Below are 17813 nucleotides of genomic sequence, written 5' to 3'. Positions count from 1 at the left end.
TGAAAGAAAAAATTGTATGGAGATGTCAATGACGACTGCAACATCCTCCTTCACACAATTTCATGTCCCACGTAGAACAGTGATTTCGAAAATTATAAGCACGCGTCTTTATTTTGTTTGCTATTTTTTTTCGATAAACCCGAAGTGACATGCCAATAAACTTTTTATTCCTGCGTCTAAATATTTTGTGATTACTTTGCCTCGTGTTAATTAATTTAGTAGTTGAGAAGGTGAAACTGCTAAGGCCTTTCCTAGTACCTTTTTTGTATGCTTACATCTGAGGCAGTCCACATTAAAGAAGTTCTCAATAATTTGGCATATTTTCAATCATTCCCTTACTGACAGTTTTTCTAAAGTTATGAGGCTTGTCTACTTGATGTCCATAAAATCATGTACATTTTTGGCCAAATATTTATTAGCAATTTTTATTTAAACCGAATTTTACGAACTTGTTTATTGTGCCTGTGCAGCGAGTCTCTTTTCTGAAATATGTTTTCGTGCGTATAGATAGTGCCTTAACATTAAAAGTAATTTCTTTTTTATTTTGGGTAGCGCCATTAGAACACCGGTAGTTGTTTCACGCTTGCCTTTCAATTTTTTCAAACCTTTATAGCTTGACGCAACTTAGATTTGTGTCCATGATATGTAATTTGCTATCAAAACACAAATCATAAATATTGAACACTATCAGAAAAAAATATTTCGTATAGTTTTTACAGGTATTTAGGGCGTCGTGTTTATTATGACTATGAATATCTGCTACAAAGGTAGCATCTTTTACTTTTGTCTAAAACAAGGAAGGCTCTTGACCTATTTTTTTTTTTTTGCAGAAGCTTTCGAATAGCGCAGTTGACTCGGTTTATCTACATTGTAAAGTTAAGTTTTATGTAAATTCTTGCACTAAATCAAAATTAACTGTTGGGCTAGTTGGCTACACATTGTATAAAAATTCAAAAGCGCTCTGTCCTGTCCCCTCTTCTTTTCCTTGGTGTTTGCGCTTTTGAATTTTTATACAATTCTTGCACTACCAGAGATCCAATATTTTTTTCTCGGATCCAGTCGCCCTATAACTGTGTCGTAACTTCGGATCTTCATATCTGTGCACCAGCCTCTGAGTTGTGCCTCCTGTTGACTAATTCGATCATTGCTAGCTAATTTATACTTTGTGTTTTTGGATATATTTGCAATAGCGTGTGTTCAACGCGATACTGTTTATATTTTTTTCTTTTTTTTTGTGAGATGCACTAATCTCGAGATCATCACATTTAATTGTTTTGGGGTATTTTAATTTTTAATTTTTTTGTTTTTTATTAATACTGTTTTTTTGTACAGACTTGGGCGCACCACACTAAAATAATGTGCTAAATACAATTAAACGGTAGTTGTTTGCATGATTCAAATTTTAAGAAAATTATTATTGTAGTTTTTTATTTATTTATTTATTTATTTATTTATTTGATACCCACAGCGCCTTTCGGCATTACAGTGGGGGGGTTATACACAAAAAATCAAGTATGAAGTCACAGGTTAAAGAGTTAAAGAGTTAAAGACGTAATTAAAACTAACTGGGTCAATTTTGTGGGAAACAAATTAAGTGAAGTCGCTACCACTGATATAATCAAGTAATTATAATGATTCCAGCCCTGCTTTTTTCACATAAGATGTTGGAAACACATATCAATTTTCGATTCTAACCCACGTTTATATATTAAACTATTATATATATAACAAACTGTCAATCAGCAGTACAATAAAACGTGTTAGATAGTAATTCAATGAATGCAAATGTTTTAAATGTGGCATACTGCTGAGCTATATTTTTCTAAGAACTAATTTATATTTGACTCGCTTTGTGCTTTAACGAACAGACAAATTCCACCTTGAAGTTCAACAAGGAAGAATAAGTTCCCTTTTTAAACTGAAATCTAAAAAAAAAATATTATTTCAATAGGCAACCTAGTGAACTAATTCGTTTCAGGGTTTAAATTTTACAAGCAGTTGAATGCAGACTCAGCAGTTGCAACGCTACTTCAAAGCTATCAGTGTACCACTGGTAGCTTTGAAGTGGCGCTACAACTGATGAAGCGCCCAAAGCTGTCCAAGACTAGGGTGCCTAAAACGCGACAGCGACTGATGTCCTACCGCGTCCCCCAAAAAGTGCACCCTCGACGTCCGCCCTCTGACGTCATTGAAGATGTCATGTTGTCACCTGCTCTGATCTTGGCGGTGGCACAGCAGCGATGGCTTATATGCGACAAACGCCTTTACTGCTGCAGGTCGCTCTCCAGATTTACAGTTCGCAGAAGCTTCGCAGCCAGGAGTTGACACGTCCAACTGAGAGGATCGCGACATCTGTCTAAACAACACTCTGGCTTCTATGATTTCGGGGCCACTTTTTACTATATCCATGGGCAGAACTTGACGCCAAACATACCAGTCAAAGGCGCATTTCACAAGCCGTATAAAAACTGCTCACCCAATCGGAACTGCCGAGGACCTGTCATAGATCTTTAATACCGCTGTGGTAATTGTGGCGGAATTTAATGGGTGTGCGAAATTTACGGTTTTCATCTGTAAAATATTTGATTGAGCAATCGACAAGGTTGTACGTCACTGCCTTTGAAAGTGATTATGTTTGTGTAACTCCCACTGCGGCACTGCGAACTGAAAGCAGTGGGCTTTTAGAAAAAATAACAACCAGTCTGTAAGAAGGTAAGGGTTTTATTACTGATAGGTGAAACAATACTTCCGCTGATTTAAAGTTGCTGATGGTAACTTTATAGCTGAAGTGTAATTAACCAAGGAATATACCCTCTAATTGAATATTCTTGGCAATTTTCACGGATCAGTGTACCGCTTAAATATAGCTCCTTAACAACCCGTTAAGAATTGATTATATATACGTTTTTAAGAGCATCTGAAAATTGTTCAAAGTGTAAAATGTAACGTTTCATTCTAAGAATAATTCGAACATTGTTATATTTCTCTGCAAAGCAAACATTTGCTCATATACACCTTGCCTCTGCAAAACAGGCCGCATGTCATACATTTAAAATGTTCAAAACTCTTGATTTATTATTTTGTGAATGTACTAAAATCGCCTGAACATGTGTACTAACCAAACAGCCAGCAGAACATGTATACTAAACAAAAGAAAATATAATGCTTGTAGATTTGAAGGCAAAATCTGGAACATTTGGTTTAATCTGGGGGCATGAACATTTGTAAAAAAAGGACAATACACGCGTTACATTACAAGTATATGCGCAAAACAGCTGATGTTCTAAATGCTCGAAGCAGTAGCAGTATTTTTATATATTCTGCACAGTGCAGCATGTGGTTCGTGGTTTTTTCTGCTGAAAGTGGCGAAATTATATCCTTGTGAATTTGATCCAGGGTCCATTGTCCAGCTTCGACATCATTCCGATAATACGTACCGGAATATCACCCTAAAGACACAACAGATGTACATGTTTTATTAGATATTTTATAACAAACTATTTGCCAGACGTTCATTACTCTAATAATTTTTTTATATTTTGAAAATAGATCAAATGTTTAAAAAGTTTGATTCCTGATAAAAAATGAATGTTTTTGTAATATACAACTGTGTGTAGAAATATAATCACGCTGTGCCAAGTAAACAAAAAGTTAATCAAGTAGAAATAATACTTTATAAACCAGGATTTTTTCGAGGGGGAGGGGTGGTTAGGTAACTGGGATGCCCATGACTTGGGGTGCGGAGAGCATGAGGGGGGGGGGGGGTAAAAAGGCATGTGTATATTATAGGGTCGGTTGGGATTTTGGCGGGGGGGGGGGGGGGGGGCGCTGAGGCCCAAGAAGCTTTCCCGCTGGCAAAGTCCCTGGTATAACCCAAGCTTTTGTGGCACGCCGGCTCTGAACTCAAGCGAAACGCCACCATATACTTCATTAATAACTGGCCCACAGATAGCTCGATCGTTTGCGATTAGAAGATTAATCCAAAATAGTACCAGCATTTGATTTGATTGTTCTGTTTTGCGGTAGCAAAAATACCTATTAGAAATACTGAGGAAAACACACCCTTCTTGCCTTCAATAAAAAGTGAGTGTTACTTAAATATAATAAAATTTTATATATTTTTATTTACATGACATTCGTGATGTGTCTTAAAGATACATTTTCACTGAAAGTGCATAAAATAGAAAAATGGCCAGTCTGATTGTGTGAGGTCCTTTAACATTATGAACATGTTACAGGGACGTCATCAAAGTATATACATATTTTGTGAAATATACCTCATAATAGACATTAGCTGCTGCACGTGCCGTAGATTTCTTGTGTGTGCTTTTTTGACTCTGTGCATCATTACTTATGCTACTCGCCGTTCATGAGCACGGAAAATAAGCAGGTGAATGAATGAATGAATGAATAAAAAATTTCAGATTTTTAATTTTGGAATATCAGAAGGTTCACATAACGAGAAAACCAATGCGAGATCTCGGCACCCTATTTTTTAGCTTTCTAATGCATGACTGTTGTGTGGAATCTGAGCCATTTCACTCTATGATAAGTTTTAGAAATGTTTAATAAAACTCCATCTCAACCTTAGTCCCATCAGTAAGTTGAAATATAGTTTTTGCGTCGAAAAGTGTAAGAATACATTTACATAAAAAAACAGATTCAATAAAGACGTAGTTAAAACAAAGTATGCACGGGCTGTCCTATCTATTTACTCTCTATAATGGTTACCTGACATAGGGAGACGATTAACTTTCTTGTTTTGATTGGTAACCAAGCGAGGTGCTTGCAAGGACGCCTGTCGGATGGCACTCAATTTTGAATCGAACACGAAGTATACCTTCTGTGCTTCTCCGACTTCCATCTTGAATTCGGCCACAATCCTTGCGGTGAAGTACAAGACTTGAAGGATTGCCAACTTGTATCCGACACATCTGCGTGGTCCAACACCAAAAGGCTGGAACGCAGCCTTGCAATAGCCTTCTTTGTTTTCAGGATCGAACCTGTAATAGTAAATGTCGGGCGTGCGCAGGGCGCCGCACTGTTAGGAGTGCATATTCATTTGGTCTTATAGCTGGTAATTAAGCAGGGGACGGAATTCCCTTCCCGCATCCCAGATTGTTTCAGGGTTCCCACCTCCATTAATATCGAAATGATTTTCGTTTGAATGTGTCGACCTCTGAAGCACCTAACAATCGAATACGACAGAAACTTTTTTTTCTTCCTTAGGATTATTAATATATAAAACGCGTGAATAAACTCTTGTTATTTTCACACATGCTTCGCCGATCGGCTTTCTAATAATAATTTTCCCCCTTTCCGAGGTAATGGAAAATTGGTAGGCCTGCCAAGATTGTGGCTTCTTACATCTTTGTATTCTTTTTTTTTTCGGGTAAAGGAGGTAGATAACGATGCAAAGAAAAGATTTATGATGCCACTCGATTTGACAGAGTCCAGATTATGTTCGGCACGCCTGGCGTTTGTTTTGAACGCCAATAGATGGATCCCGCATCAGAGGGTCAATCTATCCGCTTCTTTCCCATTTGGTATTTCAGTTCAATTGCAGCTTTATTTCATTTTTAGAAAGCACATAAAACTAATTGAAAAGACAGCTGAACCTATAGCCAATTCGCCAGCGTAGGTTCATAAAAAGCTATTACCTAAGATGCACAGCGTTTAACGTGTGAATGAAAAGACTAACTGAAAAGCAACTTAACAAAATATAGACGGTATTTATTTCGAACTATAATAAGAATACAAATATTTTTTTTTACTTACAATAATTAACAAAACAAAAGCAGTGCCCACGAGATGAAGATGATTTAGGGAGAAAAGAGAAGATTGTGCTTCAGTGCTTTTTTAAAGTTTTGCGAGTTACAATGATCAACTGGCAATGAGTTCCAGATTTTTGTACCAGTGAATTGAATGAAGTTTGGTTGATTTAAACGTCCAGCTAAAATGCTGAAGTTTGACGAGTATCTTTAAAAAGTATTGTTGTTGGAAATGGGCTGTTTGTAGTTACAATTTCATAAAATGTAGAAATTTTGTCTGTTATGATATCTTGAAGTGTTAGTATACGAAGCTGAATAAATAAACTGCGTGATTCTTGTGTATAATGTGATATCGTTATAATTCGAATGGCCCTTGTTTGTAAAATGATCATGGGCGTGAGCTAGGTGTCATAGCCCGTACCCCAAGCCTCTGTATATTATGTTAAGTTTATTAAAAATATAAAGAAATAGATCATATGTATTACGTGAGAGTTAAACAAACGCCGAGTCTTTATCAAAATATAACATGCCTAGGATTTTTGTTGAGAAATAATGACACTACGATGCTCCCAATGCAAATGAGAATTGAAAATACCACCTACGTATTTACACGCTGTTACCTGTTCTATTGCAGTATTTCCAATGTAAATTTGACAGTTATCATAGTTGATGTGCGTGTTGTTTGAGTGAAATGCGTTACATTTTGTTTTGTGTTTATTGATAGTCAACTTATTATAATTGCGCCATTCTTGTACAAGAATTACTTTATCATTAATTACACTCTTTATGTCATTTAGAGAATGATCGATGTAATAAAGGGCTTTGTCCTCATGATATTTGTAGTGAAAGGTTATGCGGAAATGGTTTGTCCTGTTTTACATCACACTTTTAACTTATCTCTGGAATCAGGTGTATTCCCGACAATGTGGTAGAGCTCTGCCGTTATCCCAGTATTTAAGCGGGGTGACAAAAGTAAAGTGAGCAATTATCAACCTCTGTCACTGCTCTGCATATTCTCAAAAGTTTTAGAGATGCTAATTGAGAACCGTCTATAAATGCATGTTTGCCAAAAAGGTGTACCTGAACAGCACGGAATTTTGAAAGGTCCATTGGTGGAGGTGAATTTGTCTTCTTTTCTGCATGATGTTGTCCCCATTTTTCATAACCGAGAGAAGGCCGACGTGGTCTACTTGACATGAGGAAAGGTTTCGACAAGGTAGATTCACGGCTTCTGTTGGTTAAGTTGAAATGTACGGTTCGTGTCCTAGGTATTGTTAGCTTCTTGAGAGTTACTTATCTAAACACGAGAACTTGGTAAGTTGTCAAGCTGTTTATCTAATTTGCCCACAACATAAAACTATATTGACCGACAAATACTGTAGAGGACTGTGTTTGTTTTGATCGTAATGTATGCTCTATTTCTCTGTTGTGCTTGTCTCAATGTCTTGTATTTAACGAATCAAGAAAAAAAAGCTATTTCTCCTAGCAGGAAACGTGACGGTTTACAGTTTGGTTATTCTTTAGACACCACAGTTATTAGCCGTGTCTGTCTGATTAGAGATTAATATGTATTTTTAGACACCTAACTTTCTTTCAATCAGCATGTTAAAAATATTGTAAACTCGTCGCTAAGAGGTTTTGGTGTTATAACGCGTATGTCGTGTAATCGCAAAATTCACTTTGTTTTTAATGTTACTTCGCTCTCTTGTGCGAAGCCGCCTCCAGTTTTCCTCAGCTGTATGGAACAGCACTGGAGAGAATAACTCATCTAGTCTTGAGAGAGTCACAAAAAATGTATACCTGTGTTTCATGATCGTTACTTGCACTCCACAGTCCTCTTCGACTACGAGAGAATATGGGGGCAGAGTGGCTTACATTATTTGTGTAATAGACGTATGATGCGTGATTTCATGTTCGTGCATAATGGTGATAATGGTGTAGTCGATTGCACATCTTGACTGGACTGTATATGTTTACATGTTCTTTAGAGGGCTAGTTAAGTACGCTTATTGTTTTAACATTTGTTTCTAAAGAAGACTCGTCCCACTACTCGTCGGCAACTGATTTTTAACAAATTGGAATCAAACTTGAATAGATTTGATATTGAGATTTTGGGATATAAGCTAACATTTAGAAAATGCATTGACGTCTTCCTTCGAGCTTGGTGTGTCAACGTGTGATTTTGATGTATGAATTCCTATTTCGACGTAGTGCACCACTAAACAGGCATACAGCTGTTCGCCGGCACTGAAGTAAAGCATTATCAATATACTTTATTATTTGTAAGCGGGCAACACAAGTAAGGATATCGCGTACCGTGTGCGTTTGTTTATCCCCCAAACGCTACCTGTGCTTTTCTTACTCCCCTGATCTCAAGTAATGGCGGCGTGCGCTTCGCTGCATCGTCATCGCCCGTTTCCTCCCCATTCTCTATGTTGCCCTCGGATTGGCATGTTTTTCTTGCTTTCCGATGCACGAAATACAGATTTTGATACCCTTGTTCGCCGCATTCTTCTAGCGCATTATAACATCGCTTTAGTGTTCGCTGCAAACAGGGTTAGAACGTTATGTTTACACTCGATCTGGGAAATGCTCACTGTGGTCGGTCGGTCGATTGACAATGGCGTATGCGTTTAGACTATATGAAAGTAAAACTCGCTTTCCCCCAGATATTTTGATGTACCAAAAAAAAAAATAAACCATGAAAAGTTATGAGACACCAAACATGAACATGGTGACATTAGTAGGCCGTTTGCCACTAGACTCCCAGGTACATTGAGTGATGATCAGAAGCAGCAGAATTCAAAGCAGCGCTTGAAGGAACGTGAATCACGGTTCTAGTCGATTCCAAAATGATAGCGCAAAAGATTCGGATAGGAAAGAACAGTGGTACCGGACAGAGTGCTCTGTCATGTCAAACATGTCCGTCCGAAATCCGGACGGGCATTTTAGATGTCAAGTCCGAAATGAGACGTTTTTACTGACCTGCTATAAGAAACTGACTGTCATTATTAGATAACAAGAGTGCCAAACTCTGCAGGGGATGGAAGCTCGAGCTGACGTCTTTCTTTCTAGAGGTGCAGATACTACTCGGCACAAGGAATAATAATAAGAATATTTATTAAACTTTTGTTTAGAGTCCCTATTTTTCGCTTAATATTATTCAAGCATACGACTTTACTATTTTCTTTTCGAGAAACGTGTCTTCATTAGTTAACGACGACCGCTCTGCCTGCTTCAATTGTTCATAACATAAAAAGCAAGCATTCTTTAAACTGGCCTTTCATGCCGTATTTTATCTAAGAACTTCCTTCAAAATGTAACCTTTTTCGTAAAAATTAAATGTTAGATCCGTTTCACTTGCGCAATTTGAGATTAAATACTCACTTTATTATTTTATATTTAAAATCTTGTTTGCGGAATGAAACCTGGTGCTTAGCGTAATTTGTGCGCGCCATCGGGATTGATGAAATGAGATATGAATATGTTATATTATTTGAGATAGATTTGTAATATGTGAACGCGAAATTGAAGCACTTATTTATAAATTACCTGTCAGGGTCGAACTTGTTTGGTTCGGGCCAATGTTGTGGATCTCTGTGCAGTTGTATTACGGGAGCCGATATACACGTTCCAGCCTTGAACGTGATGCCTTTGTACGTAAAGCTTTCCTTTGCAGTTCTTGTGTGAAACCTGGAATTGTACATACCGGCATATGTGGATTGAGAAAAGGTGCATTTCTGCATGTGTAAAGTCAAAGGTAAGCATAAACTTGAGGCTTAGATTACGTAGATAAACGGAAGACATTCGGGTGTAAGAAGGCAAAACAATTTTGAAACCAGTGCATCGAAAAATGTTTGTTTAATCGCAAAAAATTAATATTTTTCTTTTTTGTTCGATAAAGAATTAATATTTTAAAGCCAGTAAATATACAAGTGAAAAGAAGCTTGATCATTTCAGACAGGACTTTTTTATACCTATATTTGTGTAAAAATGTCTTCAACATTTTTTTTCTGAATTTCCCTTCAGCGAGCGGTACAAATGAATAGTTTGTGGAGTTGTGACAATGTTGTTATGTTTTGCTGAATCGTCAAATGACTGCCATAATCTACGCGCTCTTCTCATAGAGATACCTGCAATACGAAGAAACAAAAAAAAAAAACCCAAGGTTTTTTTTATGTGGACGCATGTATAGCGCAATACTCCTAAAAATCTATCTTCAGGTTTTATAAAAAGGGTAATTAGAAGAGAAATAACCACGCACTTGAATGTGTTTAGGATTTTATAATTTGTACTGACGAGACAACGTGGGCGACCCACATAAAAACATGATATATACGTAGGAGACATTTAAGAATATATATCTGCATATTAAATATATGTTCTATAAAAACGTCTGTATACGGTTAAATGCAGTATGAAGATAATTGGTAATTCTCTAGGAGTCCACGGTCAACATTATAATAGTGATAGAGGCTGTGCCATGTACCCCATACCTATTCCCCTCTCTTATATATTTGTGAATCTGAAATATATTCCAATAATGAAGGTCTGCAACGAAGCGTGTAGTTTTTCTTGTCAGTGAATAGCACGTAATACGTTACCATGAGTTTAAAAATTCAACTTACAAGTTTAACTTAGACCGACTGCACCTTGCAGAACCTTACAGGCTTGTACCTGCTTCACGAATTGTAAATTTAGTTCACTACTACGCTTCTCTTGAGCTGAAAGTTTTGGTGAAAATGACTAATTTGTTTTTTTTTAATGACGCTCAGCAAGTTTCCAAAGGCCCGTTCACACACTCGCGACTTCTTAAAACAGAGTTTTTTTGAACCTCCTAGAATCTCTTAAGACGAGAGGACACACTGGCACCACCTATCGGGTAGCATTTGAACACTGGGCGGTCCCATATATTTTCAGCTTCTTTCGGCCATCAGTCTTTTTTTCTTGGCCTGGAAAATATCTAGTCAATAATATGAACGAACATTTCTCATAAGTAGTACGTACATTTACCTCGCAAATACCGCCAAACCTTCGCTCTAGTGAAATGCGATTCCAGGGTCACCGCATAGATGGCGCTAGCGTGTCAGTGTGCTCTCCCGACATAAGAGATTTTAAGAGGTTTTAAGGCGCTCGGTTCTAAGGAGTCACAATTGTGTGAACGGGCCTTTATTGGAACCACATGTCTCTTTTCTCTCAGTCAAAAATCAATTAGTAATTTTAGTTAATTAGCGAAATAATTAGTAAGTATCGCGCATTCTCTGACGTACGCCGCCACGAGTAACGCGGTTGCGGGAAAAATTATCCTTTTTCCTGGAATACACCAATTTTAGGAGTTTGCGCCACTTACGTAAAACACCCTGCATATATATATATTAAAGCTTTGGAACAGTGCATTTACTTTTCTTTCGTTAATCATTTGGTATAGAGCAGTGGGCGATGGTTCGAGGTGATACCATAGCTTCACTGGCCAATCACATTCACAGCGTGGATTCAAGCCCCGACGTTTTATTACTGACACGAGTTTTCCACCGATAGAAATCCCACAACCGTACACAATGTCAAGTTCTGTGCTGAAACTTAGGTGGGCGTGGTCTCGTAGATAAATTTAATTTTTCTCTCTTTTTTGTTGATTTAGGTGACGTCGCTTATTCTTAAACTTTTGATGTCTGTCCCAACTGTTATAGTCAGAAACAACGAAAGAGAGGCATTGCGACGGTGAAAATGTCGTAAACTAGCAAAGCTGAAGCAGGGAGGAACGACATCCTTTTCACAACGGCTTCTCTTGTGCACACTCTTTTCCCCCTCGTATTGTCTTTCTTACTTTCTATATGTCAATAGTCTCCCCTCCTCACGAAATACGAGCTTTCTACGACTTTAAGTTTATTCACCCATGCGAAAAACACGATTCCCTTTTCTTGGGAACTCCCTGTAGATAAGTAGGTCAGAGCGTTCTTTGACGTATATGTCGCGTACTATCATCATTAGTTATAATGTTATCTTTAGTCTTCTTTCCTGTGTGAACAATCCAAAATTCCTATGTGCTTTGATTTGCGCCTGGTGAGTTTTCTGGGTCCCGAATATTGTGCAACGTCGTAATTTTCTAAGTAATGACCATTTTCAAAACAAAGTATATGTATACTTCCAGATTAGATTATTGTTTTTCAAAACTTTTCTTTAACTTTTAATTTTGTGTTTTTGCGCTTACCTAGATTTATATATGTATTTTCTTTGTATTATTTCAATTTGCCTATTTGTTTTCCCGCCCTCGAGACAGCGACAGATTCCCGATCCGGCCCCTTGGCCAATACGTTTAGAGACCCTTGCTGTAGGCAATTGATGGTAACTTACGTAACGGAAGGTGGAAACAAACGCAGTGTCTCGCACATAACCTGCCTCGTGTACCTTAGTTTCTTCGTCACGGTGTCGTAATCCAGACATCCCTGTTTGAAAGAATTTAAAGAGAGGGTAGCCTTGGTGATACAGTACAGGGTAGACTTGATGACTGAGTAGTTTGATATCCCCCCCCACACACACACTTTTTCAGGTCCGGCAGCAGAAGTGGAAAAGAGAATAAAACATGTGCGAGAAATCACACTACAATAGTGCATAGACAATTTGTGACATAAACTATAAACATCAACAGGAAAACATGTTTTTTATAATATTTCAGCTTGGGCAACAATAATAAATGGAGCGAAAGTGCACAGTGAAACTAAAGGTGTAGTAACCAAAACAAATGAACTTGCACGTCATAATAAAGTGCATTTTACTTCTTAAAAAAGTATCTAAACTACAAAAAGTTACATGTAAAAAATTATAAGGTGCGATGCTTATGTACAGGTACAAAATGATACACCATATAAAATTGCATTTATAATATAAAGAAAAAAACATGGGGCACTCTTAAGCTTCGCCTTTAATATTGGAACGCGATAGCGTTATTGGGCCCCGTTCGCAAAGCGTTCTTATATAAACCCGCGCTTGTTCCCAAGTTGTGCAAGCGTGTGTGCGTGGTCTAGTCGATAGCGTCGCATGTCACGTGACGTCACATGACGTCCCATGTTTTAACTAAAATTCACCCGCCAAATTTGTTGAAAATGTCTTCGACAAATTCGGTGGAAAATTGTTTCGATAAATTTGGCGGGAAATGTTTCGGCTAGATTTGGCGGGAAATGTTCCACTAAATTTAGTGGTAAATTTTCCTGGCAAAATTAGCGGGCCGATAGGGTAATTACGTCACAGCCATGTGCGACGTCAAACACGGCTGCGCGCGTTGCATTATGATATTTTTGGTCCCACCGACGCCGATGCCGACGACGGATTATTTGCGACAACAAGCTGCTAAACGCTATGATGTTAAAAATACGCACATGCGCGTAGCGAAACCAGAGAAGGAGTAATATCGCATGAAAAGTAAGGAAAGTTAGGATGTGGACTCGGAGTCATCGTTAGGGTTAAAGCGAATTGAATGAGGCTGGAAAATAATATTGCACTTATAAAATGAACCTAACATACAACACAGTGTTTTTTTCAGGAACATTCGAAAACGAGCCTTTGGAAAGGTTCAGGCTTGCAGTGTTTTTCTTTCAGATACAAATGGTTCGGGAATTTGAAGATGACGACATTTATTAAAACGTCAGCTACAAGGTGGGGTCAAGCTTCCAGCAAAATCTTTTTTTTTTCAGATCAGAAAACAATAACTTGCAATAATATAAGATATGATATTACCTTTCGACACATAATCGCAGAACTTTCTATGTTATCCTTCATCATTAATTGTTTGACCGAGAGGGAAATGCAACTGTGTATTGGGGACATTGCAAACTGAATTCAAGATGGTAAGATTGTTACAGTAGGCATTTATGTGTTCTGTGTTAGTTATGAAAGAGTTCTACACAGCATACATGTGTTGATTATTAAAATAAATATGACATAACGCATGATATCTTTCATTATTATCGGCTACAGTCGTTGACAGGTTAAGAATGAAGTGGAAGCTCCTCCCACCTCATTCCATCTTAGCAGAGAGAACACTGGAGAGCAGGTCGCTTCCTCTCCAGCGTTCACTGAACTAAGGTGGAAAGAGGTGGGAGGAGCTTCACCTGAACACTTATCTTATAACCGACTACAGTTGTAAAATCTCAAGATATATAAAACCAAAAAAATACGATATGATACCTGAGACACATACCAAACAGATTTAATTTTACAAAAAAGTATAAGGTTAAAACAGTGACGCAGCTACTATAATCTATTCAAGAGAATTACATATCGACTGTTTTGAATATTTAGAGGAAACAAAAGATATCATTACCGAACTTGCGATGGCATCCTTTACTTCCTGCCTTACTTTTTCTTGAATTTCCGGATGCATGGCAAGCAACACCGACATGAAGCTTAGTGTTACCGATGAGGTCTGAAAACTAGAGGAATTGAAATTGTCAGACCCATTAAATATGGTAGAACCATACCCATTAAATACATATAATGTATTTAATGGGTATGCTTTTTTTAAATCAGCGGCCTCATTGTTCAAAATTATTCGCAAGATTCCATTTGAGGGATTGTTAAGAATTCTGAATTCAGGAGGTACTCCAGTCTGCATAAAAAAGTTATGTAATACTAATATTTCTGTGTTTATCGGGCAGATATAAATTATTTTTACAGGGTCAAATGTTAATAAATTGAGTTATTTCGATAGTGGTGAGTTAGATAACTTAAAAAGAAACGTCCGCCTGACCCCTGTCATAGATATTCTTTTCATAAAAGAGGGATCCACCGGGACGTTCATTCAAGCTTTAGGACACCGTAGGAAACCACTAACTAAGAAACTACGGAGTTACCAACATTTGTAGTTATAGTTCTGAGAAACAGTGCGGCATTACATTAACAGCTGATAATTAATTTTCAGGTACATCCCCCAGAGTTTCAATCCAAGCATTTTTTGCGGTTTGTTCAACTTCGTACGCATTAAATGGGTACGGAAATAAACTCCGTAAGCTCATATCTTTGCTTCAGCATGACGCAAGCAGCAGTAGAACCTCACAAACATCAACTGTTTGTTGTGAAACTCAAGAAAACATATTTTAAACTGAATAAAACGATGACCAAAACCCACCCGGTTGTTGGTTAGGAAGCTTCAATAAAATGTCATGACGCCATCAGCTTCTAACGGCAGCGCCACTATATAGGAAGTACACTCACTAGTACATATTACCTAGGCCAGAACGTTATACCAAAGACTTTGTGGAAAAAAGCCAAAGCACTGTATATCACATTCCATGTTAGTCCACAGTTGGTCACCTTCCGAACCGCGCTCTTTAATGGCTGATTTCGAAGCGCTCGCCAGAATTCAACAATTCGAACGAAAAATACAGCCATCCGTTCAAAATACAAGTGTGCGATTGTCACTAGGAGATAGAGTTGATCATGTTTAACCTATTTCTGAACGTGCGACGTATACTTTAAGTTTACATCTATAGTACCCCTTTAAGGTTGGTACATTAATTTTTGAGCTTTAAAGAATGTCAATGCCTGTTGGGTAAGTTGCCATTATTTTATTCCGGGCTCTGCCTTTACATCTACAGCTACTGAAGCATTGCTTGGTCTGATTTATCTTTAACTGTGCCAAAGTTAAATAGTGCTTTAGAAGTGATATTAAGGTTAAGATATAATATAGTTGTGGTTACCTTCCCAAAAAAAGAACAGTTGCCAGTAAAACAATCTCTTCTTCAGTCGGGCGTCGAGGGTTTTGGAGGTCGCCAGCTGGAAAAATTATTTCACTATTAAATATTTAATTGCCCCGGTAAGACCTTCATTATTGTAAGTAGGCTGCCTCACAAATTACAATGCTTTTCCTATTGTAGTTTTATAATATCTCGAACTAACCAAAAAAAAAAAATTGTCTGACTTTTAGCCTCGCCAAAAAAGAGAACCTTCTTGATTTCTTAATGTTAGTTTTTAAAACTTTTATCACAAGAAATAAAAAAACGTTAAAACTTAAAGTTAAACAAAACAATAATAATAATAATAATAATACTTATTAATATTATTATTATGGTTTTTAATAATTATTAAATCAACGGCTTGTAGGTCTAGTCCCACAAGCCCTTGAGGGTTTGAGAAGACCTGGAACTTGATCCTGACTCTAAGAATTAGTTATTAAAGATTATTATTATTATTATTAAGGAACTTTATTTTCTATTTCGTTACATAAATGGATGAAACAAGGAAACAAAGTTGTGAGAACAGCTTGAAGGAGCCCCTTTCTCGCTTCTAGGGTGGCATATACAGAAGTCAAAACAAAGCAACAGCGAAAAAAAAATTGAGAAAACCGACATATCAAAGTAAAATACAAAAATCAAACAGGTCTCAGAACTCGATTCGCTCAGTTTTGACCCACATTAGTTCAGTTCGTAATTCTTGAATTGCAATAGAAATGATATCAATGTTATTTTTTATTAGGGTGTTCAATATAATTGGACGTGTGTATTTGAGTTATTGCATTGAATAGTTGTAATGACACAGTGGCTCAGTCCAATGTTCCGCCGACCGAGCTGGGTAGGAAGTTGCATGTCCTTTTAGCTCCGCGAGGTTGACTAAACTACCCCCATTTCTTTTATTTTCTAACTTAAAACTGATCGGGAGTTTATACTTGTACATGTTGTAAACAGGAAGTATACTATTTTTTTTATGAAACGACCCTGGGCACTAGAGATGTAAGAAACATTCTCAACAAGGCGCACATCATATTTTTGCAATAGTAGTATTTTTTGGAGATTTGTGCGGGTGGTTTTGCCCCAAACTGGATATCAATAATTTAGTTGAAAAATAAAAAAAGTCTGGTATAAAAAAAAGTAACGTTTCTCGGTAGAATAAAACGGTTACGAGAGACTCGTCCAATGACCTTTGACAATCTAGTGCGTAAATCATTTACATGACTGTCTCAAGATAATTACTGATAAAAAATTACACCTAAACTCTTAAAATTATCTACAATATCTATATCCTTTGCATTTAGGAAAAGTGTCTTAGTTGTAGAAACATTTTTGATTTTAGGCCGAAAGATGACTCCCTTCGCTTTACTCGTATTTATGTTAAGCGCGTTATCATAGGACCATTTTTGCAACGCTGTTAGGGTCACGTTTGCGCAGCTGATAAGCTTTTCGCCAGTCTTGCCAAAAAAGAAGAGGCTCGTGTCATCTGCGTATATTACGAATTTAGTCATTGGATTTATGTTTACGATTGCATTAATGTATATATTAAACAATAATGGCCCTAAATTGCTTCCTTGTGTTTTGCCTATTATAATTATCTTTGTTGAACGGGGACCTAAATATGAATTAAGCAAGAGAAGTGCCAGACCTCGAATTCTGTAAATATCCTGCTTCTCTACCAGTAAACTTTGATTTATATAATCAAATGCCTTTGTAAAATCTACAAAAATGCCAAAGGCCAATTTCTTACTCTCAAAACTCCGTAAATTACATTATTTTTGTTCGAGCAATGCAAGTTACATTGATCGATTTTGTTTTTCATAAGCCGAACTTAGCATCAGTATTTATTTGATGCTTATTAAAAAACTGAGATACACGAATATGTATGATTTCTTCTAAGCTCTTTGAGAATACCGAAAGGACAGAGATAAGCCTGTAATTGCTTATGTCGTTCTTATATCTCTTTTAGTATTGTGATCACATTTGAACTGAACCAGTTCGAAAAGGCTTGACTCGTGAGTCAAAACCCAACACTGCTACCTCACAGGGGAGTGTTGTAGCTTCTTTTAAAAAGTATTTCTGATGGTGCATAAATTTACGTGGGATTTGACTTCGAAGTGCACTGCTCATAATTCATAGTTCATTGGTTCATTAAATACGCGTGAATTAAAACAAATATATACTCCATTATAAAGACAATACTGAGCTTAACATCTTACCCTCTGAGTCAGGGATTTTTTTTAATCCATATTCATCAGAAAGACGCATAGTATGCACTTGTGCTTCCAACAGGTTCTGCAGCATATCCTGTCTTTGTGTCTGA

General features: G+C 37.2%; 1 protein-coding gene across 1 annotated transcript in view; it reads right to left on the bottom strand.

The window, feature by feature from the left end:
• Positions 1-2849: 2849 nt before the first annotated feature.
• The window catches only part of LOC115309334 (cytochrome P450 3A17), a 74688-nt gene continuing 59724 nt past the window's right edge, over positions 2850-17813 (bottom strand). The window contains exons 8-14 of the mRNA XM_040221241.3: positions 17710-17809; positions 15464-15539; positions 14089-14197; positions 12123-12214; positions 9324-9464; positions 4841-5003; positions 2850-3449 (exon numbers count right to left, since the gene is read on the bottom strand). Of these exons, the coding sequence (XP_040077175.3) occupies positions 3372-3449; positions 4841-5003; positions 9324-9464; positions 12123-12214; positions 14089-14197; positions 15464-15539; positions 17710-17809 (759 nt within the window). The 3' untranslated portion in view covers positions 2850-3371. The remainder of the gene's footprint in view (positions 3450-4840; positions 5004-9323; positions 9465-12122; positions 12215-14088; positions 14198-15463; positions 15540-17709; positions 17810-17813) is intronic.

Source organism: Ixodes scapularis, unplaced genomic scaffold (genome assembly GCF_016920785.2).
Source record: "Ixodes scapularis isolate PalLabHiFi unplaced genomic scaffold, ASM1692078v2 PGA_scaffold6__148_contigs__length_123643588, whole genome shotgun sequence".
NCBI lineage: Eukaryota > Metazoa > Arthropoda > Arachnida > Ixodida > Ixodidae > Ixodes > Ixodes scapularis.
This window is presented reverse-complemented; position numbering and strand designations above follow the sequence as displayed.